The following is a 27,097-nucleotide window of genomic DNA, read 5'->3' as shown; positions in this document are numbered from 1 at the left end:
GCAAGTGGTCCTGGCTGTTCCAAAAACGTTCCGGCAGCTCCAGCACTCCGTGGCGTGGGAGTTCACCTCCCAAAACTGCCCTTGTCCAGCAGCCTCGCACGAGCTGCACAAGCTGCTGCATTGTCCTTGTCAGCAGCACCGTAGGAGGAATAGCAATCTCATCTGTAGTAATCTTAGAGATTTGGGAAACGGTGCTTTCTCCTCTACAAGAAAGAAAAGATCAATCAAACTCCAAAGAGCCCGTAATTTCCCTTGACGGTGAGAGCAGCACTGACTGCTGGCTGGTGACTCACCCGTGGTGGGACAGGGGCAAGCTCTGAAAAGCCTGGGATACCCAACCACAGAGGTGATGCGGTTTTAGGAAGGGATAAAGGAATTTCCTCCATGTGGAAGAAATTATTCCTGTAGTGAACAGCCAACCTCCTTCTTTCGATGTGCCTAGTTTTCCTTATCAAACAGAAATTATATGAAAGAGTTTCAAAAGCTACATTAATTTTATTTAGCAGGTATTTGGTAAGACAGGACAAAAACCAGGTCTGCAGTATTTTGTTATATTGCCTTCTCTGAATTTCAAAAACTGTTCTTCAATATGAATTTATTGACAGCTGTAAAATACAGGGGTTTTTAGATCTTGTTTCCTGTTTATCAGGCACTGGTTTGAAAGAAGCAAAGTGTAGTCAACCTCTGCAGTCCTCCACTGCATCTGCTGTAGTCCCCAGCCGCAGGCAAGGGCACAGGAAGGATATTTTCTGGTGTGATTTTACTATCCATATTTTCAGATTTATCTTTGTTACTTCGAAATCTTTGGGATAATTAGTAACACTTAGCATTTGTTCCAATGAATAAATTAAAGACCTTAAAGAAAAGGTCTTTAAACCTTTAATTCAGTCATTGCAGATATTTCCTATAGTTCTCGAAACCCCAGTAGGAACGCGTTAAAGTCAGGAGTTGGCAGAGTGTGTGCCGATATGCCCCCGTGGGCTTGCACAACAGCTAATGAAAAGTTGGTCTTAAATTTGTCCTAGTTTTCTTCACTGATCTCCAAAAAAATTGTATATCATTTGTATACAAGACAAACCCCTCTCCAAAACACAGAAAAAGACTGAATTAAGAGAGAATAAAATGACTTGTTAGAAAAGTCCTCTGTAAGTTTCTTGTATCTGTATGCAGTGATAAATATTTATTGTGAGAACAAAACTGTTGCATAGTTTCCAGTTCTTGAATTCCGGGAATTTCTGTGAAATTCTTGAATTTTTGTTGTATTTTTAATGTGCTAAAATAATGAAATATCAATAGTTGAAGGCAGACTCTACCGCTCTATTTTTGTCCTAATTCTTTTTGCTTTGAGATTACCCCAGCAGTGGAAGAGAGCATCCAGCCCAAAGACTCCTCTTTGCTGGGTCAGGGATTTCCAATAGAGTGACAGATGCCGGCGTGTCTGCGTTGGAGCTGACGGTGTGTTAGTAACTGGGACTGATGTGCTCCTACCCCTAATAGTGTAACCACAGGAGCAACGCGTACTTCTGTGGTTACTACATGTGTCAGCTTTATAGCTCCTGTGGTGGGTTTCGTAGCCTGGGGGTTGAGTGGGGGGGCCCTAAGTGGGCAGCATTTCACTGCTGTGCATGCGTGGGCTAATTGAATACATGCCTCTGTGAGCTCCTATTGGATCTGTCTAGACCTAAGTAAAATTTCAGGTTTGATAAGGTCGAAACTGCTTCCATCTGTGTCCTCAGCTCCGCAGCTTGCTTCCCAAGTGCTGCTGGAGTAAACCTTGAAAAACTTGCCTTGTGTTTTCATGTCTTGTTGAAGACCTGCTTTGGATTGATTTATAGGATCTGACCAACCGGGGGGGGGGGCTATTAACACATTTTACATTTTCAAGTTGGGGGGGGGGGGGGGTACTTTTAAATGCATTTTTAAGCTTTCAGGAAGATAAGTGCTACAATTAAATAGAGGTTTTTTTCATGAGTCTCCCCAGTTTCATTGTATTTTCCAGGGAAAAGGTTAGTTTACTAATCAAGAGTCTGCAGTTCCATACTGTTTGGTGTTACGCTGTCTTAAAACACTGAACTCCCTATCAGGCACTGAGACATAACTGTTTAAAAAAATGTGATTTTTCCTACTACTAATCATGCATTATGATTATACTGTAGGTAGTGTAGCGGGAGTTACTACGTGAGCTTAATACCAACCAGAAAAATGTGGTGGCTCATAAAGATTTTCATTTTACATCTTTTCAAGTAAATTCATCTATAAAGATAAACAAAAAAAATTGAATATACCCCATATAGAGCACTAAATGCCCTGTTAAGCAGGTTATAGAGTGATGTGGTGCTAATACTTATTTTTGTTTGGGGTTAGTTGTTTGTTGTTTTTCAGGTAGAGGAAAAGCATCCTAGTTAACCAGAGATGTCCCAGAATAATCAGATAGGAGAACCTATTGCTAGCATTCTTTTCCTAGCATTCTTTTCCAAACAAAACTGTCAGGATAGTATAAGAAGAATTAGTTTTATGAATTCAGTGTTTGAAAGCTAAAAGTAGATCTCGGCAAGCTTCTGGAGCTTCAGAAAATTGCATGGCATGTGCTCTGTCACTTGCTTTTTCGTAACTGAGGTCTGACAAATGAGACTGTCACAGTCCTGTCCTGTCGGTCCGCTGAGGAAGTCCCCTTCAATTTGAGGCAAGACACTTCTTGGTTAGATCCAGTTGATGACTTGGCACTGGAAATAAATGAACAGAAAGCGTTGATAGGGGCTTACTGCAGGGTTATGGTGTGGACTGCCCAGGATGAAATACTGTGCCACAGCAGAATATTCTCCCTAATTCACTGCTTGCTGCCATGCTGTGTGTCCCCCCATCCCACTCTCGTGCCAGCTTCGGCACTGATGTGCCACTGTGGTGAGCCACTTCAGCCTCTTAACTCACCCAGAAGAGGAGGATGGACCATGGTAGTTGTCCCTGTGGCTCAGCAAGGGCAAAGCACCAGCACTGGGGGCAACGGGGGGAGGATGGAGAGAGGCACAGCGGGGATGCACCAGACCCACATGGGCTGTCTGCAGCTCCCCACCTTAGTCAGGACAGGACTTGGTATTAGGTACAACAACCGACTTGGATGGAAAGTGGTTTTCAGGAAAAAATGAAAGGCCATTTTGAGGGCTCTTTGCCATTTCTTCTTACTGAGGCTTTAGGATTTTTGTTGTTCAGCTTATAGAAAAGCGGTTAGATTTAATTCAAAAAGCAGCTGACTCAGCTCTTCCTTGCAATAATGAGATTTGGGTCAGAAAAGATTGGAACAAGAATAATGCTCTTTTCTGTTGAATTTGCAGTGCTATACTTACAGTGCAGAATTGCCATTTTACCTGTATTATATGTCAGTGTCCTTTTGTTTCCTTTCCAAAGGGCTGTGTATGAAAGGCCAGGTAAGCTTCTTCTGATGGTTTATTTATTTAGAAACATGCACAAATACAAAGATAGTTGGGCAGATGATGTGCCCGGAACAAGTTGTAACTCCGAAAATAAATGTTTTAGGTTGAGCGTCACGCTGATAGCTTCGGTTTCGCCTGCGTTTTTTTTGGCTTTCTTCCTTCCTATCGCTGAGTTTCTCTCTCCTTCATTTAGTTTCTTCCCACAGTTCTTGGCTTTTCTTCCTGTTAGCCTGTCAATGTCAGTGGGAATTTCCATTAAGTTACTGTAGTTTGAATACTCCAGCCTCAGCCTTGTTCTCTTGGATATAGGGAAGACAAACACCGAGAGACTGATTCACCTTTTTCATTTCAGTTTTATTTCAGCTCCATAGGCATCCGTGTAGATATTTGTGACCCACAGCCTTTGGGATGAAAGGACAGTCAGGCCTGTGATCCCCAGCAGCTTATAACATGAGGATTGTGCATCCTCCCTGGCACCAGGAGACACCAGTCTGCTGCATTTTGGTTGGGGCACTCATGGGTATAGTTGTGTCAAACTCGGAATCGTTAAGGGTGTCTTCAGCCCTGCTGCACACCCGAGCACCCAGCTTCAGGCTCCAGTCACGGAATCACGGAATTGTCAGAGTTGGAAGGGACCTCTAGAGACCATCCAGTCCAACTCCCCTGCTAAAGCAGGATTCCCCAGAGCACATCATTCAGGACTGCACCCAGGCAGGTCTTGAAGATCTCCAGAGAAGGGGACTCCATGACCTCCCTGGGCAGCCTGTTCCAGGGCTCTGTCACCCTCACCCTAAAGAAGTTTCTCCTCATATTTAAATGGAACTTCCTATGTTCCAGCTTGTGCCCGTTGCCCCTCGTCCTATCGCTGGGAACCACTGAAAAGAGTCCGGCTCCATCCTCCTTCAACCCACCCTTTAGGTACTTGCAAACATAGATAAGGTCTCCCCTCAGCCTTCTCTTCTCCAGGCTAAAGAGCCCCAGCTCTTTGAGCCTTTCCTCATAAGGGAGATGCTCCAATCCCTTAATCATCTTAGTTGCCCTACACTGGACTCTCTCCAGTAGTTCCCTGTCTCTCTTGAACTGGGGAGCCCAGAACTGGACGCAGTATTCCAGTTGTGGCCTCAGCAGTGCAGAGTAGAGGGGGAGAATGACCTCCCTCGACCTACTGGCCACACTCTTCCCTATGCCGCCCAGGATCCCATTGGCCCTCTTGGCAACAAGGGCACATTGCTGGCTCATGGCAAGTTTGCTGTCCACCAGGACTCCCAGATCCTTCTCCTCAGTAGTGCTTTCCAGAAGCTCCATCCCTAACCTATATTGGTGCCTGGGGTTCTTCCTCCCCAGGTGCAGGACCCTACACTTGCCCTTGTTGAACCTCATTAGGTTCTTTTCTGCCCAGCTCTCCAGACTGTTCAGGTTAACTCAAAATGCCTTGTCTTTAAAACATCTGTCCTACCTTGTACGTTTCATACAGTATTAGTTTGTGTTGAAACTGAATATTGACATCAGCATTAATTCTGTTGTGCAAAAAAAGTGACTTTTTTTTCCTACTAGATAAAACCATTGTTTTGTTCTTTACTTTCTGTTTTAAAGGTTCTGGCTTGTTTTATCTTGAATCCAGTGTCTCAGTGTGGCATTTCAGAGAGAGGAGAAGGCTACCCACAAAAAACCTGCTGTGACACTAGTTTAATCTGTTCTGCTTGCCTTGGTTACTGGTGGTTTAGCAGAAAACCAAGACATGCATTTAAAAAAGACACCATCGAGATGAGTCTACCTTCTTGAATGCCGAAAAGTGTTAGCAAGAAATCTTTCTTCTGGCTGTAGACTTTTGAACGCTTTTCATAATTGCTCACTCACCTTGATTATGTCCACAACCAGGTATTTGTATGTCACACCCAGCCCAAGGCTTCCTGCAGAGGACAGTTTGGGACAGAGTGGGAGAAGGAAATCAAAGTGTTTGGACTTTCAAATCCTGCGTTGCCCACAGGCAGAGATCCTTACTGGAGCTGTAAGACCAGGACGTGAATGACCGTGTGTTGCGAGCAGAACTTTCTCCTGGGATTGCTCTGGACTTCTCAAAGAGCAAACCCAGCCTGTAGTCAGTTCATTATTTACATTGCACATAGAAACTATCTTTAGGACTTTGTCATAGTTGCATACTTCCTTTTCTGTTAATATACATTTCTGCTTCTGGAGGCTGAGTGTGTTTTGATTTTTTCCAGAAAAAGAAAAGGGTGGTTATTTTTAGCACAAGCCTGCTTTCCAGGTTGCTGTTCATTCACCATTTTGCTAAATGGCTCCTCACAAATGTGGCAGCAGATTTTTGCCTCTGTGCTCTTAGGATATACGTGTGTTGCTTCTTGTGAGAGTTGATCTAAGTCCTGTCAAATCCTTCCTGAAGGTGTGGTTAAGCTCCTTCGGTTCATTAGCCATTTCTCATGAGTAATACTCCTGCTACAAATAAATATCTTCATCCAGACAGTGACAGATTAGAAAAGCATGGCTTCTCCTCGAATGGCAGCATTCTTCATTTTTTGTAACTCAGGTTTCCTAACTAATGAGCAGAAAAATCTTGCTAAATCAAACTTGATGTCATTATAGGTTAAGTAGTGCACCCAGGATTTTTTATTTAAAATATTTGGGAGCCTTTCTAAAATTTCAGTGAACGTAGGCATGGGTTAGTTCATTAAAAATAAAAAATTTTGCATGGAAATGATGTATGGTAATAATTACACACTAATCAAAGAATGAGACTTGTTCCACATGAGGTTGAAAGTCTTCTGGCATGGTGAAGACTTCAGAAATTAATAGATACATTTTGGTGGTATAAATGTGTTTGCTAGTTGCTCTTTCCAGTCTAGCGTTATTTTCTCTAATGACTTTTTTTTTTTTTTCCTTTTCCCTACCTGTCCTTTTGTTAAAAACTGGATAACAATCTGTGGCTGGTTGTAAAATACAGTTTTATAACATCAGAAAATTGTTCAGGAAACATAATCCACTGATTTAAAAAGAACAAATCCCAAGCTAGCTACAGTGTAAATGACTGATAAATCAGATGCAAATTTAAGGCCAGGAAAATTTCTTCTGTCAATAACACTGCATATTTCATGTTGAAGTGTGTTGACAGATACAGGCTTATGTATAAAAGTCGCATCAAATTAAATTTAAGAAACCAAAACTGAGGCTTTGTATTTTTTCTCTTCTTCCTTCCTTCTCTTTCCCCCCCCTCAGCCTGCAGTGAACATTACTACTAGTTCAAAGCGATTGCACAGGTTTAGTTCTCACAAAAAGAGCAGCTGCTCACAGGCGTTACGCTTCTTATGTGGCTTTCCAGCATTGATGCTTTGGGTTTTTCCTCCGAGCACCTTTGCACGTGCTCTTTGCTATTTGCTCATGTGACTTTATATTTATATTCCCTGCCAGGTACAATGTATTTTGCATAAAAGTCAACAATCTTTATCCTCAGTTTCCAAAAAAATTGTTCATACTACATAATAGTTCTCAGTAAGTAGGTGCTTTGCAAATATTTGATTAGCAGAGTAGCAAAGGAATGGTAAGTGAGATCCAGCCCGCCTCTGCAGTAGCAGGCATCTAGAGCTGAGCTAGTCGCCCTTGGGAATTAACACAGAGAAAGAGGTGCTTTAAGGGCATTATCTTACGGCCTGTTTTAAACACTTGACCGTGACAACATCAATCTGGACTGAGTTTGCTGTTGACTGGATCTCCATCACGGTTAAGTGCAGCCGAGCCTTATGCCTCAGGCCATGGTATTCCCATAGTCCGTTGAATTCTGCTCTGTGTGAATATTGTTGTTCTGATGCTTTATTAATAGTTGCCAAAACTACTTACAACTTCAACAATTGCCTTAAATCTTGAGGCAGACCAAAGTGAAATCCTTCCATCGATGTGATATCTGTCTGGGGAAGACCAAAGTTTGCTAAAGGAGGATGGAAGAAGGAAAATGAAGTGAGTGAGAAATTACTTGGGTGTCTGCCTGTTAATTGGGAGTTCCTGGTGGCTGATTTTGGCTGGAGTGACCTGAGGAGAGAGGGGGTTAAGAGGCTGGTGACAACTGGGTGTGAACACTTTGGGTGCTTCTTGGTCAAGATGTAACTGTGGGCGGGTAAGGGGCTCTGGCAGTTTGGATCATGGACTTTCTTTACGCTTGTGGGTAGGAACCGTTTGATAGCAACAGGAACAGGAACCAGTCTGAAAGGCGGGTGGTGGGCAGTAAAGAGTCTCCTGGTTGTTTTGGGGGTGGGCTGTTCCTTTTTTAGTAAAAACACACAAGCTTTGGGAGTGCCCCCACCGCAGCTAGTGAACGCCAGGTTTGCTTCTTTGGGTTTGCTGCTTGCCAGGAGACATAATGTAAGCTGGGTACATAAACCTACTGTTAAAAAGCACTTTGTTGCCAAATTCAGCCTGCTATTCAGATACATTAGTAGTGTAAGGAAAGAAGGCAATCCCTAACTCGTAGTAAAGTAAAAAGCAAGTTACAAGAATTTCTTTGTTGAAACAATTTACTTAATGTTTCAGATATTATTTTCCTCCTTTTTGCACCAAATGCTTTCAATATACTTTTAAAGTGTTAACAATGAAGTAGATGTTTTAAGGATAAATTACACCTGTAATTTTCCCTAGCTTCTATAAAACAACAAATAGAGTAATTTGTGAACTCAGAAACATTTTTACTTTAAGCACTCTCAAAGAAAATTAAAATGACCAATTGTATAAAGATGGGATAGATGCTGTTAAAGAGCCACATAAGCATTTAAATCATTTTACTGTGAATGCATTTCTTCTGTCTCTCCAAGTGGAGCATTAAGTCCTTCTCACGGTCTGGACTTTTCGCTTCCTCCAGAGCACTCATTAAACCAGAGTTCAAATGTCTGGTGTGCTGAGATGGTCTCAGGAGCTGAAAGAGAGATTATTGCAGTGATGTTAGTTTTAGCAAATTGTTCCTTTATTTTTGAAAAACCAACCTTACAGCTGCTGACGGTTTGTGGTGTAGAGGTTCTGAAAGGGAAATCAGACAACAGTGGTTTTAATATAACACTCTTTCTAGCATTTGCTCTATCAGGAGATTCTTTAAATATCAAAATTCATACTTTCTGAAGTTAAAGTATTTCCTGTTTTTTGTCACCGGCTTTTTAATAGTTTTTAACAGTTTTCTTAGGCTGTAAGACCTGTATATTTTATAGGAAAACAAGATTATTGGCTTGCAGGGTACCACTAGTGACCAGTAAATTAATTACTTAATGCTAACTTATTTACACAAGTATTTGCCTAATATCTGCTTTGGATTTTTATTTTGATTGTAACTGACAGAGTTTTCATAGGAAAGAGATCTCAACAGCAATTAATGCCACTTCAGTTTGATAACTTTGACCTAAATAAATCTCCCCTGGTGAGGTTTGCCTTCGTATTCAAACCTCAATAAGAACCATTGCCTAGCAAGCTTTTGGGAGTATAGATTTCCCCAAATTGAACAAAAGTCAGTGGAAGCTGTCTCTGTTAGGCACTCCTGAAAACCAGACCAGAAATACTCTAATGTGGGAACCCAAAAATCCGTGGCAGGTTGGGTGCTGAAGGCACAGGTGCACCAGCCATGCTTCTGATGGGAACTGGTTTCTGACAAGTAGAGCCAATAGACAGGAGCAGCTATGGATTTTCAATTTGCTTGTGAAACCATGCTCCTTCCAAAACAGCTCATACACGGTGTCTCCAGCTCACGTGAGATAAGTAAGCTACAATGGCAAAAGCGCGTTATAGCAGCCTTCCAGTACCTGAAGGGGGACCTACAAGAAAACTGGAGAGGGACTTGTAACAAGGGCATGTAGCGATAGGATGAAGGGTAATGAGGGGTTACTGTTCTATTTGATGGTATCTGTGTCAGTATTTGAGGTCACTTGCACCAGCCAGGGCCATATGAGTCATCTTTATCCCATTGAGTTTACACATTGTGGTCCAAAACTTTTCTTTTTTTTTTTTTTTTTTTTTTTTTATACTATGGAGGAAAAACAACATATTCCTCACATTGTGCCAAGTGCAGCTCTCCTGAAAATTTGCTTTAGTTGATCGTCTTGCCTTCTGGGCTTATCTGCTACTAGACAGGAGAAGCGGGAGGGAGACAATTCAGAAAGCCTGAAGACAAGAAGGCGTTATTGTGCTGCTGGCAGCCTTCCTGTGTTTGAAACCTGTAAAGAAGTCTTCCGTCTAAGGAAGAAAAACGGCGATGAGCATTGGAAAGATAATCTTCCTAACCAAAAGCTCAGCAGAGCTTTTAGTTTTACTGCTGTTTGAATTCAGATTTTGGAGTTTGTGATATAAAGTTTGCTGGCTGATAAAGAGCTTATTGATGATCTGAAGGTCATACCTAACTGCGACTGTAAGCCTAGGCAGAGATAGTGCACTTCAGAATTTATTAAATGCTTCAAATTTTGAAGTTCTACAAACCTAGTCTTGAGTTTTTATACCTACAGTCACTGGAGTAAGTGTATTTTATTTTTTCTTGTTATATCTGGGCGACCAAGATAGGATACCTCTGTTTTGCATTTGATAAATAATGCAAAACTTGGCATGAGCTTTCTTTTATATTGAGACAGTAAATTTACATGGGAAAAATTTGAAAACCTGTTGTACAGACTCGAATTAGAGAATGGCAATGTTTTAAGACTTAAAAAGAAATCTAATTGCCTTTCTTTTCAAGGATGTCTTACTTTTTCAGTCTTGCTGAGGCTTAGTCGTGAGAGTTCTTAGCCAAGCATTCGGGATTATTTAGTTTTCTTCCGTACTTTTAGCAGTTGTACGTATTCTTGCTGTGAATAGGTAAAATTCTGTTTACTTGAGAATTAGAGAAGTCTCATCCATTGAGATTCCAAAAGGTAGCATGAGACAAAAAAACATGTCAAACAAGGCTCTCCTTAAGTGAACCTGTAGAGCTGAGGCAAACGACTATAGTGAATTTTAAAGCAGAAGTTTAAATTTAAATGAAGCTTAAATTGATAAGCAACTGATTTTTGTTGATATATAACCAGTTCTAATTCTGTTTTACACTTGTACTTAATGGAGTGAGTGCTGTCTTTCTAAGTAGGAAGGTATGCTGTGTGCCCATCCCCTCTGAAGATTCTTGACAGTGGACTGGCAGCCAAGAGTTTGTTTTTTAGCAAAGAGATCCTTTTTTTAAATCACTTGTGTCAAGCTACATCTGATAAATTGCGAAGCAACACACTAAATGGGCATTCTTTTTCCAAAGTTAAACAAAACAACCTTAAATATCCTGGATCCACAAAGTGGAAAATAAGTTAATCAAAGCAATTTTTATACTTGACATCATAATTTTTTTTTTTTAAACAAAGGAAGTATTATCTGAAGACTATGATCAGTTCAACTCATGAACGTGCCTTAAGATTTCAAAACTAGATCTCGTCTTCCATAATATTTTTTAATTAGGAGACCAGAAAAGGAAAACAAGTCCTTTTTGCTTTTTTGACTCCCAATTGGTTTCTCAACTGTGAATGACCTGTCTGTTCAACTCTGTTAGCTGAATGAGCAGAAATTAAGAAAATATCCTGCCTGCACCTGAAAAACAAGTTACTTACCCAAAGCTGGTTTTGCAGTTCAGCAAAATAATTTTTTTAAGTACTTAAAAGTTGGCAGCAAAAACAAATGTCAAATTTGTTTTGTGTGCATGAAGTGCAGTCGTTAGGGCAAGTTACTGTTATTTCTCATTTTTGTGATACGTTTTACAAGGTATTGAACTTAAAACTTTGTTTAAATTTCAAAAATGCATTTTTGCATCTTTATATACTTTGTAATAACCAAATCTAAGACAGCTGGCAGCACTTCCAAATTGAGGGGTTTTAGCTCAAAAACTTGTGTAGTCCTTTTAAGCTAAGGAATTGCAGAAAGAAGCATTTCTCCACTGCTTTTGCTCTCCTGTGTCCCCGCAGTGAGTGGAATTGGCAGGTTGGGTGTTAGCTTTGGTTTATCACACAACCAACCACACACCCGTGTAGGTCAGATGAGGAAAAGCGATGGTTGAAAAGCAGAGAAAAATGGGGAAGATGAGAAGTGCTGGTTGTGGGGGTGATGTTGGCAATGCTGACTTGTTTGAAGCACGGGCCTTTATATGTTTTTCTGAAAACGCCTGTGGCTCACTGAACTTATTTTCCTCTTGAGTCCTTTCTTGTAACTGGGGAGAGGTATCTCTTCTAGATTTCCTGAAAAATGCCCAGTATTAACTGTGCATTTTCAGTCAAAAGTTGGATAAAATCACGAATGCTTCCATAAATAATTGGGGGGAAAAAACAAATGCAAGAAAAAAAGCCTGAGCTTACAAGCTTGAAGTAGATACTTTTAATCCATCGTAGGTTTTTTTTATCTTTCTTGACAGCAGAAAAATGACAGGCACGTTCCTGAAGGTGCTGCACGCGTGCTTCCCTCTGAGTCCTCGTGGCTTGGATGGCCACCACCTTTACCCTCCAGCCACTCCACCCTTCTGCCACTGTGGAAATTAATTAACAGTAGAAATTCATGGCTATCTTGTGTGCAGGAAGTCCAGCCATTAGTGCAGGTTACTATTATTTGTCATTTTATGATGCATTTTACAGGGCATGGCAACTTTTGGTCTCAGTCTCCTTGAGAAAAATGGCAATAGCTTTTACTGTGAGTTTCTCTTTTTTTTTTTCCAGTTCTTTAGGTTTATATTCTATAGGTTTATATTCATATTCTATTTGTATTATATTCATATTCTATTTATATTTAGGTTTATATTCATATTCTATGATTCTATGATTCTATATTCAAATTAAAACTAAGGGCAGTGTTTCCTTTTTAAGGTTGTTTTTCAGAAAATGTCTCTTAGTAAGACTGAAAATGGAAAAATGAGTATGTGTGCACGGAGGAATGTGGAGGGCATAGGGGTGCGCATTCCAGATCGCCCGTGCCGGTGCGGTGATGCAAAGCAGCTGCGAGGCGAGTTAACTGCCTCTGCTCCCAAAAATATGGCTTGCTTTGATAATACGTGGTTTCAGATTTTCAGAAATGCAGTGCTGTGCTCACTGTGGGTGCGTTATTCAGAACTCTTAATTTATTTTTTAATTTACGTTGGAGAATTTTCTATATTAAGATTTTCTATATTAAGATTAGCGCGGTGATGGTTGAAAATGCGTGTTGGTAGCTCAGGGCTTTTTTATTATTTTTAATTTTTATGTGTGTGTAAAATATTTATATCTGTATATGAAATTCTTGATTAAGGGATACATTAAATCTGTTAAACGTTTTTAATTTGGATTTTCAAGTATGGAGATAATATAAAAGATAGGTTTTCTTTTCTGGTACTCTTCATCAGCAACACATAACCTGAGTCAAATGTCAGTGATGGGAGAGATGTTCCTTTGGGCTGGTTCTGCTCTCTGAGTCCTGGAAATGGCATTCTGGAGTCCAAAGGGAAATGAGTGGCAGCTGGTCCAATACCGGCATCAACCACCACCTAATCATGGGAACATGCTTTTTGACTGGGTTTGAAACAACATTTCAATAGCGTATAGCGTAATAGAAACTACTACCGGAAAGTTCTTACCTTTACAGTTTGTTTTCGTCTTTATCTTTACAGTGAAAGTGGTGTGTTTGTTGTCGCCGTGTTTACTGGATGACGAAGTTTGGCAATTTCTGTTTGATCTCCCTTCAGAGGCATCGTGAAACCGGTGCATGATCAGATTAACGGCACTAAAACTACCAGAGTTGCTTTTTATTTATGGGCTACGACAAATATAAATAGAAAGCGGATTTATGTCCTCTTGCCTATTGAACGTGTCCTATTGTCCCCCTAAGCTCATTAAATCCTCCAGCAACAAAAGTCTGACCTGTAAACCAAAGAAAAAGATCATGCAATTATATTATGTCGCTTTTAACAAAATATATTTTATTTCTCATCAAGGGATAAAAAAAAAAAAATGTTTCCCTCGAGTTGTTTAATCATTTCAACTTCCAGTTTGATCGCACTGGGAGGGTGATGGGACCTGAGAGCCGATGAGCGAGGCCAGGAAGTCTTCCCAGGGTTATGAAATAGCAGGCAGTCATTTAAATAGTCATTTAAATGAACACTGCAGTCGTTCTATCTGGGCAGTTAATATCCGATAAGCAATGATAATAAATCCAGGAAATTTTGTATATAGCGTTACTGCCAAAATAAGTCGGGATTCAGTGTGGAAAAAGGCTATCCAGAGCAGAAGCAAAACCTGGGTCATTGTAAACACACCAGGATACTGTTCTTTCCCAAATACCAAACAGCTGGCACGTAAACACGTGGCATCAGTGGCAAGAAGCTGCACGGTGTGTTTATTTATATATATATGAATAAATGTGTACTTTTAATATATATACATAAATGAATGTGTATTTTTAATACATCTGTCAGAAGCCTGTTTACAAACTATATTTGAGAGAACAAAGATTCCTGCCTCGATGGCCACAGAAGAGGGGACAGGAAAGTGCTAAAACAGCACTTCAGCAATCCCAAATGGCTGTTCTGAGGTTGCCACCCAGCTTGGGCTCTTTTTGGATTCCTTGGGCTTTCCTATCTCCTCCCAGGAGCTGTCATGCTCTCCTGACTAGCAACAACTTCTGCTTTTTGCTCTGACAGCCTTTTTTTTTAAACAGAGCCCAAAGAGTGGCCTCATGTAGCAAAAACAAGTCCGGATGGCATCCTGATAAAAATCTGGAAGATGGGTAGCCCTCCCAGGTGACTACAGACCCGCTAGCCTGACCTCGGGCATCACACTGCTTTGAAGTTAAAAAATTACATGGTAAATGCAACCAGGATGCATCAGGGAGGTAAATGAATGGATTTCTCTAAACCGAGGAAATGCAATACTTGCCTTACCCATTTGGACTAAGAGTAGGATATTTTGCATGGTGCTGCACAGAAAATTATTACTTCTCCTGGAGGATATATGCTGAGAGCTGACAAATGGTTGTAGCTGAAGGTTAACGCGTGCTGGCAGAGCAAGTTCTGTAAATACTTGTAGTATGACCTCTGTGTATGTGTTTCTGGTGTCACTCGTGTTCGGTTAATTAACTTCATAAATTAGATTTATATAATGCAAATGGTATTGCTTCTGTTTTCAGAAAATTTGCCTCACGGCTTCGGCTTTCACCTAATCCATAGTCAGAAATGACCAGAAGGAATCCTGTTTTAATGTCATCTTTTGACAAGCCAATAATTTCCCAAATAATAATTATTTGTGAGGTTGGAATGTGTGACAGCACATTGAAGCACAAAAAGCCTATTCACAAGTTGGTCTTCCTTCTCCTTAAATAATAATAATAATGATGATGATGATAATAATAATAATGTGAAATACAATATTTTTTATATGCCAGCATAAAAATAACAAAAAAAATGTTTTCCACATTTGTTATTGCTTCTGAACAATAACAAAGCCCATCTGATGCCTTAAATTGTTGCTTTATGGCATGTATTCTGCCGCCATCCCAGTTTGTCGCTCTTAGGCAGGATGCCCTTAAAGCCATCCTCTTTACTAAGCAGCCGAGTTGTTTGTGTTGTATGTGAAATGGTTCCTTAGGTTTCCTTTCCCATTATACTTTGCCTTTCTTTGTTGAAGACATTTGTTTTCCATTGAGTTTCATTTTGCAGTTATGGTACTCAGTTAAGGCTACAGCATCACCGTTGAACTACTTACTGGAAGTTTATATTTAACTAAATGGACTCGTTTTTCTTATTCAGAAAAGTTATACTTGAAAAATGTGATCTTGAAAAGCTGTTATAAGAGATGAGTGTTATTTAATAGACTCCTTGAAGTTGGTTGGTTCGTTGTTTTCTAAATCTGAGTAACATGATTCATGGAATATAAGTGTAATTTTATTTCATTTTGTTCCTGCTTGTTGAACTCTTCTTCCGGGGTCCACAATAGATCATTTAGAAAATCAGCAGAATATTTATCCGTGTGTTGTGTATTACTTTTTATGTAGAATTGAACTTTTTTTAGTTAATACTTGTATGTTACAAATAAATACTTGGTGCCTCCTAGCATCCTCCTCTCTTTAGATATTCTCTTGTGAAGCTTTCAGGACAAAGACAAGTGAACTTAAAGTTACCAGATAAGAGTTTTGTTCTTTATCTAGAAAAATACAGACTAGATTGCTATCAGACCTTGTGGCAAGTATGTGTATTTTAAATCAGTATTTCAAACAATAGCTGAAGATATCTATTGCTATGAAAGATTGTATTAAAGTGCGTTAACTTCCCAGTACACAAGCTGAAGCTTAAAAAAGTTTAAAATGTTCTTTTATCAATTTTGTGGCAAGCCCGCTAGCTAATAGCTTGTAAATTGTTGTCTGAGCTGTGTGCCTTGTCTTGGTTTCTTCTCAACCATTCCATTAGCAAACAAGGATGAGCTCATCTGTATTGTGTGCATCACAAGGACTTCCATTGCTTTACGGTTTCCTAATATGCCGTTTGCTACTCAAACTGGTTTGCATGTCAAAAATCTCTGCTACAAATAAGTCACGTTTCTATTACTCTATTTTCCATTTCGTTAGTGTGCACTAGCATTTTTACACACTATTGCATTTGTCCTAGCTTTTGGGGAGAGTGGGGGATTATCATGACAGGCATTATATCTGAGCTGCTTAATTTATATTTGGTCTTTGATTATTTGGCACATTACGAAGTGCTAATTTTTGCGCTCATTGAAAGGTGTAAGCAGATTCACAGGAAATTTAACCAAATCTGTAGAAATGTGGCTTTATGCTTGTCTGACATCATACAGCAGATGTTCTGGATTTTTTTAGGCTGTGCAAATGTCCAAGAAACTTGAAAGATTTAAAAACTTGCATCAAAACATTTGTAAAGGGAATGGGATTTTGGTGCTTTTGTTGTAGGTTCCTTAAACACTGTCGGTCGAAACTCTCTGAACAGGAGGGATAGCCAAGCTATAAAATCCTTCATTTGGATTTTGGGCCCTGATATTCCAAATTTAAAAATTAACACCAAGACATGAATGCTCTTCAAAACCATTTTTTTTCCCCTCTGTTTTGGGACTGTATTTGGTATGTCACAATATCCTGTTCAGAGCTTTCTCGGGTATGTCACAATATCCTGTTTTCCACATGGATGCATGTACTACAGACCTTCCCTCCCCAAAGATATCCTTGTACAGTTCAAAACAGCAACTAAAAATTCTCATGAAAACATCTGGGGTTTGCTGGGAAATTTTTTGTTTTGGTTTGTTTGGGTTTTTTTAATTCGAAGTCAGACCTCAAGACTTCAGAAAAGTCTTGCTATTTTTTTCATAAAAAGTAAATAAGCTGTAATCGAAGTGTTCATTTCTCAGAATTTCTAAATCCATGAAGCGTATTTAATATTTTTGCAAAGTATTTCAGATATTCTGTGTTTAGTGCTTTGGAAAGAGTACGTCTTTCTACATTAAGGCAATTTGAAAAACATTTGGTTCAATTGGTTCTACTTTTCTAGCATTAGATTATTCGATTTCATTGAAAGCCAGCAATCTAATGACAGGTATCACCTGAACTGTAAAAACACGAAGCTGCTCCAGGAATTACTGGTTGACGTCTTGAGACATGTAAAACTTCAACACCATTACTCTGGCAGCTAGGTGGGCTTTTATGTTGGTTTAGGGTTTTTTTCTGTCCGTATACCTTAAATTAAAATGATCTCAAAGACTCGGAGAAAATTAAATACTTTACTCTGTGTTTTTCTTAGTCATAGAATTGCTTTAATTTTGGGACTTGTTTCTGAATAAGTAACCAGAAATTACTTATATAGGAGAAGTCTCCTATGCCATTTAAACTCATAGCACATTGTGTAGTTAATTAAAAAAAAAAAAAGTCTGGGTAGTTATTTTTTACCTTGTGCTTTTAGGGGGAAAAAAAAAAAAAGGAGAGATGAATTTTTGTGTGATTGAAATGATGAAAACCTCATTTAAAACAAATTAAGGAGTATTTTGCTGAACTGATTTATTTCTCTACAGCAGAACTTAGCTTAACCTTTTATTTCTCTTGCAAGAATGGCTTTGAATGTAATTTAAACTGTCAAATGACATTTATCAAATGATGGTTTTGCCCCGTAACAGGCAAATGTCTTCCACAAAATTGATTAGCTGCTGACCTCATCCACCCTTTTCAGACCCTTCAAGGTAGATTTCAAAGAGTTGTAAAATAATCACTTCACTTTCAGTTTATACTTCAACACAAGGCGTTTACTGTCCCAGTAGCGATGCTGCGGCGGGTTCCACATCTGGGAAGGAGAGGATGTAAACGCCTGCCTATAGCTCTGCCTGTCACCACCCGGCCCCCTGTGCTTTAACCTAAACCTTCACTCCTTGCAAAGTAGGAACAGCTTTGAAAATGGCTTTTTTATTGGATAATAGAATGAATAAGATTAAGAAACTTTTATCTTCTAGGTGATTGTGCTCTAGTAATCAGGAAAATGCTCTGTTGGTAAGACCTGCAGGGTGTTCAGTTATCAAGAAGGTGCCGGAAGAATGAAGGATAATAGTCTCCTAAATGTGAAATTTTATACCCCCAACAGTTTTCCTCTGTTGCATTCTTATTCTCCAGACTTGTTTTGTAAGAGCAAGCCATTAGAAGCCAATAGGCTTGCTTTTGTAAGTGTTAACCTACCAGCAAATGGATTAACTGTGCCTTTGAAGGGGTCTGTGGCCCTATCAAAATGGTGGCTCCCTGTCGGAACCAAAAGTAGTGTCTGGATTTTTGTTCTCTTCAGAGCAAAGTTTCCTTGCCAAAGAAGAAACTGAGATGCAGAAAGTAAACAATGAACATAAAAATCCCAGAACTGCTTGTGGTGTTAAAAGTTCAATTCTATTTTTAGACCTCAATAATTTCTTTCTTCCAAAGCCTCTTGCACTCCCGCTTCTTCCAAAATCTGTGTTTAAAAATACACAAATTTGTGAAGAATGCACTTGACTTCCTTTTGGGGTAACAAACCAGTTGTAGCTTGTTGGTCTCGGCAGATGGGACTGCTGTGCACCGGCTCTGGGTTCAGAAAGAGAGTTGGGAGACAAACAGAGCTGACGAGAAAGTAATGCTTCCAGCAACTCCAGCCTCACCCAGCATCAGGAGCAGGGATTTTCCTGCGCGAGGAGCTGCCAGGAGCCATAACTGCAACCAAGATGTTTTATCAAGCTGTTGAGTGTGAAAACACCTAATCCCTCCATAGGCTCAGCCGGCCAGTCTGGCTGGCCCGTACGTTACGTTAAAAGTATCTGTGCTGTATATTAAAGCTGAGATATTAAATGCAAGAAACCGTGTACAAAATGAAGGCTTTAAAGAGAAAGAGAGTTTCAGAAGGAACCATGAAGCATTACTAAGTAGTCTGCATGTGATTCGTAATGTGCTTGGGATGAAATTTTGGACACCGACGTACGTGGCTTCTTTGATTTTGTACAAGGTTTTTGTTGTTGGGGTTGTTTTTTTTTAACGAACAATACCAGCTGTAACGTGTTACACAGGTTTCTTGCTGCAGCATCGCAGTGATAGGCATCAGCTTGTATCTGTTGGAGAAGAGGATCATTGTTCTGGCTCCTGTAGCTAAACGTGCAATATATGCTGTAAATTGCCTTTATTATATGCTGCTTAAATATCTCATTGTCTGCTTTGCATATAAGCAATTTATTGCTGCTTATGTTCTGACAGAATGAAAACTAATGTTTAATTATGCAGTGCCCTAGTAATGTGGTGTTTAGGGTGAATGTATCTGAATTAAATAAGGGCCATTAATAATGCCTAACAATTTATGATATATTCATTGCCTGATTTCAAATCATATAAATTAGAGAAGCTTATTTGAAATGTCACCAATATAAGATGGCTTTGTGGGAACACCTCTCTGTGTGCTAATTTCAGAATCATTACCAGCTGAGTCTTAGTATTTATTCAATGTCCAGTAGGCTTTTATTATTCCCTTATTTGCAGTTTAATTACAACCTCTGTTTTCCTGACAGTGTGAATTCAATCCTAAACCTGCAGGAGCAAAATGAGTTGCAATCAGTGGGTTTTTGCCTGAAAGCCTCCTTCTGCTTCTCCCCCCTCCCGCCCAGCCACAGCTCCGAGCAGGTCCCTACACCCCCAGGTTTTTTGTACCAGGAGTTTAAAGGAGCGATGCCAGTCTAAGGCCTTTAAAATTGTTCTTCCTTAAAGCTCGTAAGTCGGGGGGGATGTCTCCATCTCACATAACCACCTGGGTTTATACAAATATCACCAAAGATATTTGAATAAATTCCTTAAAGGGAGGTTTCTGGGTCACTTACTAATATCTTGTGTGCATGAGTTTACAAATGTTATTAATAGACATGAAATATTTATACATAAATGCATGATTAGTGTGCAACTAAAATCTTGGTCATTCATATTTAAAATAATCCATGCTTTAAGCCATCTCTGTATTGGATTTAAATTCCTCAAATATTGTCTGTTTCAAATAGCAGGACAAACTGCAGCAAAATTTTGCATTGGCTGCAACAAATAAGGGCAGTGAAAGGATGCTGGTTGCAGGACTAAAAGAACTTTCTCAGTATGATGCATATGCATTTATTGTAGAGATGCTATAAATGTGGATTCTTTTAAAGTAATTGTAATTAAATAAATGTTTGATCCTGAGCCCTCAGCAACAAGTCAGTCCTCTTTCCAGTGAGCTTTTTCAGCTTCATTTATGTGCCGTGATTATCTCTTGTGGGAAATTATTTCTTGCTTATGATTTTCTTATATTAGGAAGCACTCCTTAGAGGAAAATGGGTATTTCTTATTTCTTATGTAATTATTACAGCTATTGTAACGCAGATTCAGTTGTAATTGGGAATACTGAACTTTCATCCTCACAGTCGCGTTTCATTTGCTATTGCTAAGGGAGCCGGCTGTATTTAACTGGTGACATGAAAAGATGCACATACCTTTGCCAAGTGTTATCACATGCATCTTAAAATTTTGTGTCACGCTTGACTTCCAAACAGAAAAAGAAGCAAAATTTTCATCCGAGATGAGTCGGAAAGCTCAAAATGTCTTCTTTGTGTTTCATATTTAGTGTCTTTCAGATGTGACTGTTTCTTTACACGGTGATGGCAAAGTGGAGAATTGATCCCTCTGACCTTTCCCTTTTCTTTCAGCTTTTCAAGAGCTGTTTGTGGGGGAGTTTTGGATATTGTTTCTTCTCCCTTCCCCCCGCAATGTGGTTCCAGTTTCCACCAAGATCTAATGACATGGGTATTCCTTTCTGTCTTGTGTGCACTTTCCAATCTGGCCTCATCAAATCTATCCTTAAAATGTACTATTGCACAAAGAACCAGACCTTACACTTGAAAGGTTTAAATTAATTAATGGCCTGTGCCGCTGGGACATGCCATTACTCAGCTGGTGTGCTATACCAAAGGTCATTTCTACTGTGTGTTCATCACCTGCTTTTTCCTCCCCCCTCTCCTGCTAGAGAGGAATTAGCTAAAATATTAGAGACATTGCTTTTACATACCTCAGACTTGAGTGAATCTCAAACCCACATCCAGCCCCCCCCCCAAAAACCACCCATCTCTCCCCTCTATCACACGCACCATCCCCACACACCCCAAAAAAAAAGAAATCCCAAACCAAAAACCTTCTGTTGCCCTGCATTTTTTGCCTGAATTGATGGGGGGATGTGTGTGAGTGTACATTCACATCTTGTAGGGAACTTCCTGGGAGAATTATTTTGGAATTTTTGTTTCGAATAAAAGAATCTCTAAAGTATGCAAATATGAGCCTATTTGGCTATATTATTGTGCTATGCAGATGACACTTGTAAGGCCTACAGGCATAATTAAAACTGTGCAGTTATAGCAGAAATTTAAATATTCACAGTGTGGAAGTAATTCTATAGGTGTATTCAGGGAAACTTTAGATCAGTAAATTAAGAAAGTGAAAGCATGTGAAAATTTGGTCAATGCAATTTTGATAATCTAAAATCCAAATTTTCAAGCAAACTTGCAAATTGTAGATGGGTCATTTGAAGATGCGTGAATTCAGCATTAATGCTAGTATTCAATGGAAGATATTCTTGGGATCACTTTTGTCTAGGGTGGAAGTGCATATAAGTCTCTTCTATCCCTCTTTTAAGCGTGGAATTTGTTGTACAGTCTGGCAGTCTTAAGAGGGTAGGAAATTCCCTATAAACAAATCTAAAGTTTCATATCTCTGCGTAATATATCTATTTGTCTCTAGTTTTATTTGTGCAACAGCTGGACTAGTTCTGCAGACTCACAAACCTGCCCTGTGGTTTGAGGGTGAGATTGATGCACAGCGATACCAACTGTAATAAAGAGCATGTATGTTAGACGTAGTGATTTTCGATCAATGTTTTGTAATTTTATGTTGTATTTAATGAGGTGTCAGCGTGATTTATTAGGTTTGTACAGCTGCGTTTTCAAAATTTTACTAGAGTTTCTTCTTTCTCTCCTTTGGAAGGAGGAAAGAGTGTTCTCCCTACAACTCCAAGGAGCAATACACATTTGGACCATCCCAAACATCTTTCTGTTGGCTTTCTCCACTCTGCTATATAACTGCCATGCCTCTATCTAGAGCTTTTCAGGGCTTTCCAAAGAAGCATTCTGTCAAGTAAATTCAACATGTTTTGCCAGTTTTATCTGGGCTGCAGGGATCTGAATAATGAAAATGAGACATGACGGGGAACATTACTGGGGTTTGAACGTATCGAGAAGTGATGAGGCCACTGGACCTGCCTCCTTGCCTTGGTTGCTTTCCTCTGTTTAAGAGCTAAAAGGCTCCTCACTGTTTTCTTATGTTTAATTCAGTTCTGCAAGAGGTCATTCTTGCAGTGAGTGCATTTTTTTTCCTCCAATGTTGATAACCTATAGCTGCTTCAGTGAAGGTTTCTCCACAAGCCTCTCTTGAGCAGGATAGCATTTACAGGCAACTACCAGCTTCCTAGTTGGAAAAACAGTGTTGGATAAGCAGCGCTAAGAGCAGAGGAGCACCCCTGCATTGCTGTGTCCGCCCCCAGCATTTGTCTTCGTGTAGGATGGGTTTTCCCCTAAGCCTTGTAGAAAACTGCTGAAGCAAAATGCGCTCCGCACGAGCAAAAATATCTGACCAGGTAAATGGAGATGAGCGTGACCGGGGCGTAGAGCACCGTAAGAACATAGGTAAAATGTGTGTCATGCCTATCTGGTGACTGTCGTTGTAATGGATATCTCATTTGTCATTTGAAAACACCGTCCCAAGCTCACAATTTTCTCTTATGTTTATCCTGGTTTAGTTAAAATTTACTGAAGTAGGAGTAGATTAATGCATGCAATAATAAAAACATGCCTACAAAGCGGCTAATGGTAAAGTTGTCTACGTTTTATTATAAAGATGTGGCCAGAAGTGGATTTCAAATATATATGAAAAAATCTAATGTTGGGAAGACTGACAATACTTATTTCAAAACTAGGAAGAACAGATGGTCCCCATAATATAACAAAATAAGGACAACCATAGAGCTTACTTCTGCACCTATTTCTAAGCAGAAAATTAGCTATTTAAATAATTTGTCTGACTTGAACAATCAAAAAAATGCCTGAAAGCCATGACTTACAAAAACACAACTGAGGTCTGCACTATTGGAAGAAACAAACCTCTGCTTATTGAGCGTGTAAGCAAAGTTTCATTTTATTTTCACTATACAGACATGTAACAGTAGCTCGTAAGCTGCAAAGGTAAAGAGTTGTTTGATATATAGAATTTGAGTTATCTTTGGAGAGCGGGGCTCGGTTGACGAAATAAGAACAGTGTGTTGGGATTAAAGACCATTTTGCTGGCATCCTCATTGACCTTCCATAAAAAGTACACTCCAGGTGTGCTTTGAAGTGCTTTTTTTTCTGAAACTAGTATAAATATGGAATGCTGTCTGTTCTTTTCCAAAGTGTCTTATCTTGTGATTGCATTTAATCTGGATAGAATAAATCTGCTTGTGAATTCTTCTTTTACTTACATTTGCTCCCAGGACATAGACACAAGGAACAGGAGACCGAATAACATTTTCGTAATTAAGACACGTGCAGCATCTTTGCAAAGATATCAGCAACTAAATATATTCTGTTTTCTCTAGATCAATGAACTGAGCCATGTTCAAATCCCCGTTATGTTGATGCCAGATGATTTCAAAGCATATTCAAAGATAAAGGTGGACAATCACCTTTTCAACAAGTAAGTACAAGCAGCAATCCTTTGTAGAAGTGGGTAGCAGCAGTGATATTTTTATGAAGTACCACCAACTCTGTTATTTTTCAGTTGATGGGACTGAAGTTTTGATGATTAAGTTAATCCTGCGATAAATGTAACCATCTGTGCTGTTCTGAAAAGCAACAGCAGGGGCTGCTGGGTAGTATTTTTTCCTCCATATGGTTTATTATTGCCTTATGAGTATCTTACATATTGAAGGTGATCCTTTCTTGGTATTTATAGTTGGTATAAGCATTTATTGGCGTATTTCTAAAAACATAAATTCAAGTGCATGTACTTTTTATGAAATTAAATATCTGAACAAGGGTGAGAATTTTAAGCATGTATCAAAGCTGAGTAATGTTCAGCTTTTTATAATCCATAATAGGAAATCATACCAATCATAAGATCGTTTCTCATATCATCTGTGTCTCTTAAAAATAAAATGGTCCATGGACAGTATGTACAGACATACAAAACTATTAACGCTGGTTTGTGTGTAACCTGAATTTTATTCAGGCATATATTTGGAAAAAGGAAAACTTCTGCTACTTTGGATCTTCTGTTCTATGGCAGAGGTCAAAATAACTTTTCTCACTTTTAAGTCTGAAATTAACACTAGGATATTAAAATTAGCCCTGTACTGAATGAGTCCATTTTTCTTGAAGCTTTGGCACTGTTAGTACTTTCTGGTGTCACAGATGGTATAGTAATTCTTGTGTAATCCAATCTAAGGTTTCACCTTTGAAGTAATTTTAGGGCAATGGGAAAACATCCTTTTTTGCTTTTGAGGCCAGGTTGCAAAGTTAGCAAAATATAGTTCAAGTTTATTTCATCCAGTTATGTTGTAGTTTGTTAGAGACAAATATGTGTAAATTTATTAAACATTGTAAAGAAAAAGAAAAGAACAGGGTGAGATCAAATCTCCTTGGAAAAAATAAAGCATCAGAAAAGAGACTGTAAATCTCCTTCTGCTTTGTATGAACAGAATGGAGACAGAATACTCTAGAGTTACTTATTGCATACACAAGTGAATGAAGTTGATTTGGTTTTATATTCTTTCAGAGAAAACATGCCAAGTCATTTCAAATTTAAGGAATATTGTCCAATGGTTTTCCGTAATCTAAGAGAGAGGTTTGGAATTGATGATCAAGATTTTCAGGTAAGTTCATTTTCAAAACACATAAAGTGGTGATGTATACAGATTTTAAAGGCTACTAATGCTGCTTTTGTGAAAAAACAGGCACATGTGCTGAGATAAAGTTCTTTTGTGTAAGTTGGAGAAAAAGAAGACGTTCTTTCTACTCCTTCCCCCCACCTGCAAGCAGAACATTTCTAGATCACCTCTTTGCCTGCCCTAACTGCCTTCTGGTTCCTACCCTTCTGCTATCTTTAGTCCTCCTTGTTTCCTGTGAGAGTACCTCCCAGTCATAAGCCATATTATTAAAACTGGGGGGTGATACCTCTTGCAATGAGGAATGAGCAAAAACAATGTCTGGACGCTGCTGACAAGAGATGCTGTATTCAGCTGGGTCCCTTAGATAACAGTTGCTTCAGTGGTGTGTCTATGTGAGATGCGGTTTCTGAAACGACCACAGCCTTTCTCCGCCCCCCCCCCCCCCGTGCTCTTTTTGTTTAGAAAAGAGTGACCTGTGGCCCGCCAGCTTCGTGCTGCTTCATTATGTCTCCATTTCCGTTGTTAAGAGGATCTGGAAACAAATACTTTACGTAGAGCAGATACCACAAAACAAGAAATTGCCCTCGATTCGGCAGGGTTGTTCCTTGCAGTCAAAGCCTCTTTCTGTCTGTGCAAAAGAAAGTTCTTGAACTCTGCTCCAGCCCGATTCGCCAGGGCTCACTGACGTTCCCTTTTCCACTCCCTGCTCCTGGCGCACCCTCTTTCAGCCACAGGGACTGTTCCTTCTGCAAGATGTCCTGTCCTAAAGAGCACTCGCTGCACAACCCGGCGCCGCTTCCTGTCGTTTTGCTCTTTTAAACTATTTGGATGGGGGCTGCAATTGTATGTGTAGCCTGTCGCTGAGATATACTAGGAGAAGTTACTTAATAAGCCATTTCAAGTAGCTAAACAAATTGTGCAAAACGCATTTGTCATAACACTCCCATTCTTGCTACGGAGAGCAGACTGAGTACTGCAGCCAAAATCTACGTCCGAGTCCTTTAGCTATCCCCTTTACCGGTCTTCCCCTTTCCAATAGCAAGCAATGTGTTAAAAATGCATAGATGGGTTAAAACGTGCTTGCGGAAGCGTAGGTGGAGATTACCTAATCTTTGGTTAGGTAGGTTTATGGTTTAAAACAGGTTAGGTTAGATTATGATTTAACCATAATCTTTGGTTATGGGTTTCGATATACATCGCTGTAACTTTTGGTAAGACGTTTTGCCAGTAGGTGGAGAGGAGGATTGGGCTGGTTTCTCTGGGTAAAGCTGTCGTTATCCTATGGCATGATTTGTCATTATCCTGTTTACCGAGGAACTGTTTAAGAGGAAATACACCGAGACTCAGGCCAACAGTTATATCAAATTGCATTCCTGGTTCAATTTTCCTGATGGACCAAAGAGGATCCTGTTGTTTGGGAAGTTATTTGATCCCTTTATATGAAGATTTCCTTGTTCTTGACAAAGGAGAAGGATCAGTGTGTCAAAGAGGAAGGACATGCGATAGCTCCTTAAACTTAAAATTACGGTGTCAGCTCATGCTTGATGTCTTTTAGAAGGTGGGGTGATGACGTTACTAGGCAAAGTTATATCTCGGTGAATATATTAGAAGGAAAGATGCTGTCATTAGTTAAAAGGGGCAAACTTAGCATAATCAAAAATGCTGCCTTCCACAGGACTGTGAAACGCTTCCATCTCCGCCACTGTTCTGCAACAGAAATTCCTGTTGTAACTATGTTGTACTGCTCTCTGGGTTTATTAAAGGTAACAGTGATAAAACAATGTTAAAAGACTGTCACTAAATAAAATGTCCATATTTTCAGATTAAAACCAAAAATACTTGTTTGTAGCTATGTGTTTTGGGGTATTTTTGGCAATGTAGCCAAACAACTATCGAAAAGAGGAAAATGCAACCACATCCTGGTTTTTGATTCAACAAAATCATGTAGTAGTTAGAAAAAATTCTTCCGTGCTTTTTAGTATTTCAAGTATATTTAGCAAAAAGCAGAAGATAGTTAATATTAATTTTGACCCAAGGGAAGGCAATGTCTGCATTCACTATTCTTTTTTAGCTCAATCCAAGCAGTTTATCACTCTGAGTTCTTATTCTACTGGACTATTCTGATAAAAATTGTAAAAAAAAAAAATCCTCAAGGTAGTAATGCGTTTTGAATACACTTTTAAAATTAAATTATTTTTACAGAAATACACATAAATGAAAATTCAAGTCACCCCATGTGTAC

At 39.4% G+C, this 27,097-nt stretch overlaps 1 protein-coding gene across 3 annotated transcripts in view; it reads left to right on the top strand.

The window, feature by feature from the left end:
* The window catches only part of PIP4K2A (phosphatidylinositol-5-phosphate 4-kinase type 2 alpha), a 115,176-nt gene that overhangs the window by 41,867 nt on the left and 46,212 nt on the right, over positions 1 to 27,097 (top strand). For 2 of the 3 annotated variants that reach the window (XM_074156871.1, XM_074156875.1), the window contains exons 2-3: positions 23,566 to 23,663; positions 24,744 to 24,840. In XM_074156871.1, coding sequence (XP_074012972.1) covers positions 23,566 to 23,663; positions 24,744 to 24,840 — 195 coding nt within the window. The remainder of the gene's footprint in view (positions 1 to 23,565; positions 23,664 to 24,743; positions 24,841 to 27,097) is intronic. The other variant, XM_074156872.1, reaches the window with a different exon arrangement.

Source organism: Numenius arquata, chromosome 12 (assembly GCF_964106895.1).
Source record: "Numenius arquata chromosome 12, bNumArq3.hap1.1, whole genome shotgun sequence".
In the NCBI taxonomy this organism is placed as follows: Eukaryota; Metazoa; Chordata; class Aves; order Charadriiformes; family Scolopacidae; genus Numenius; species Numenius arquata.
The sequence above is the reverse complement of the archived record's forward strand: the minus strand, read 5'-3'. Positions and strand labels throughout refer to the sequence as shown.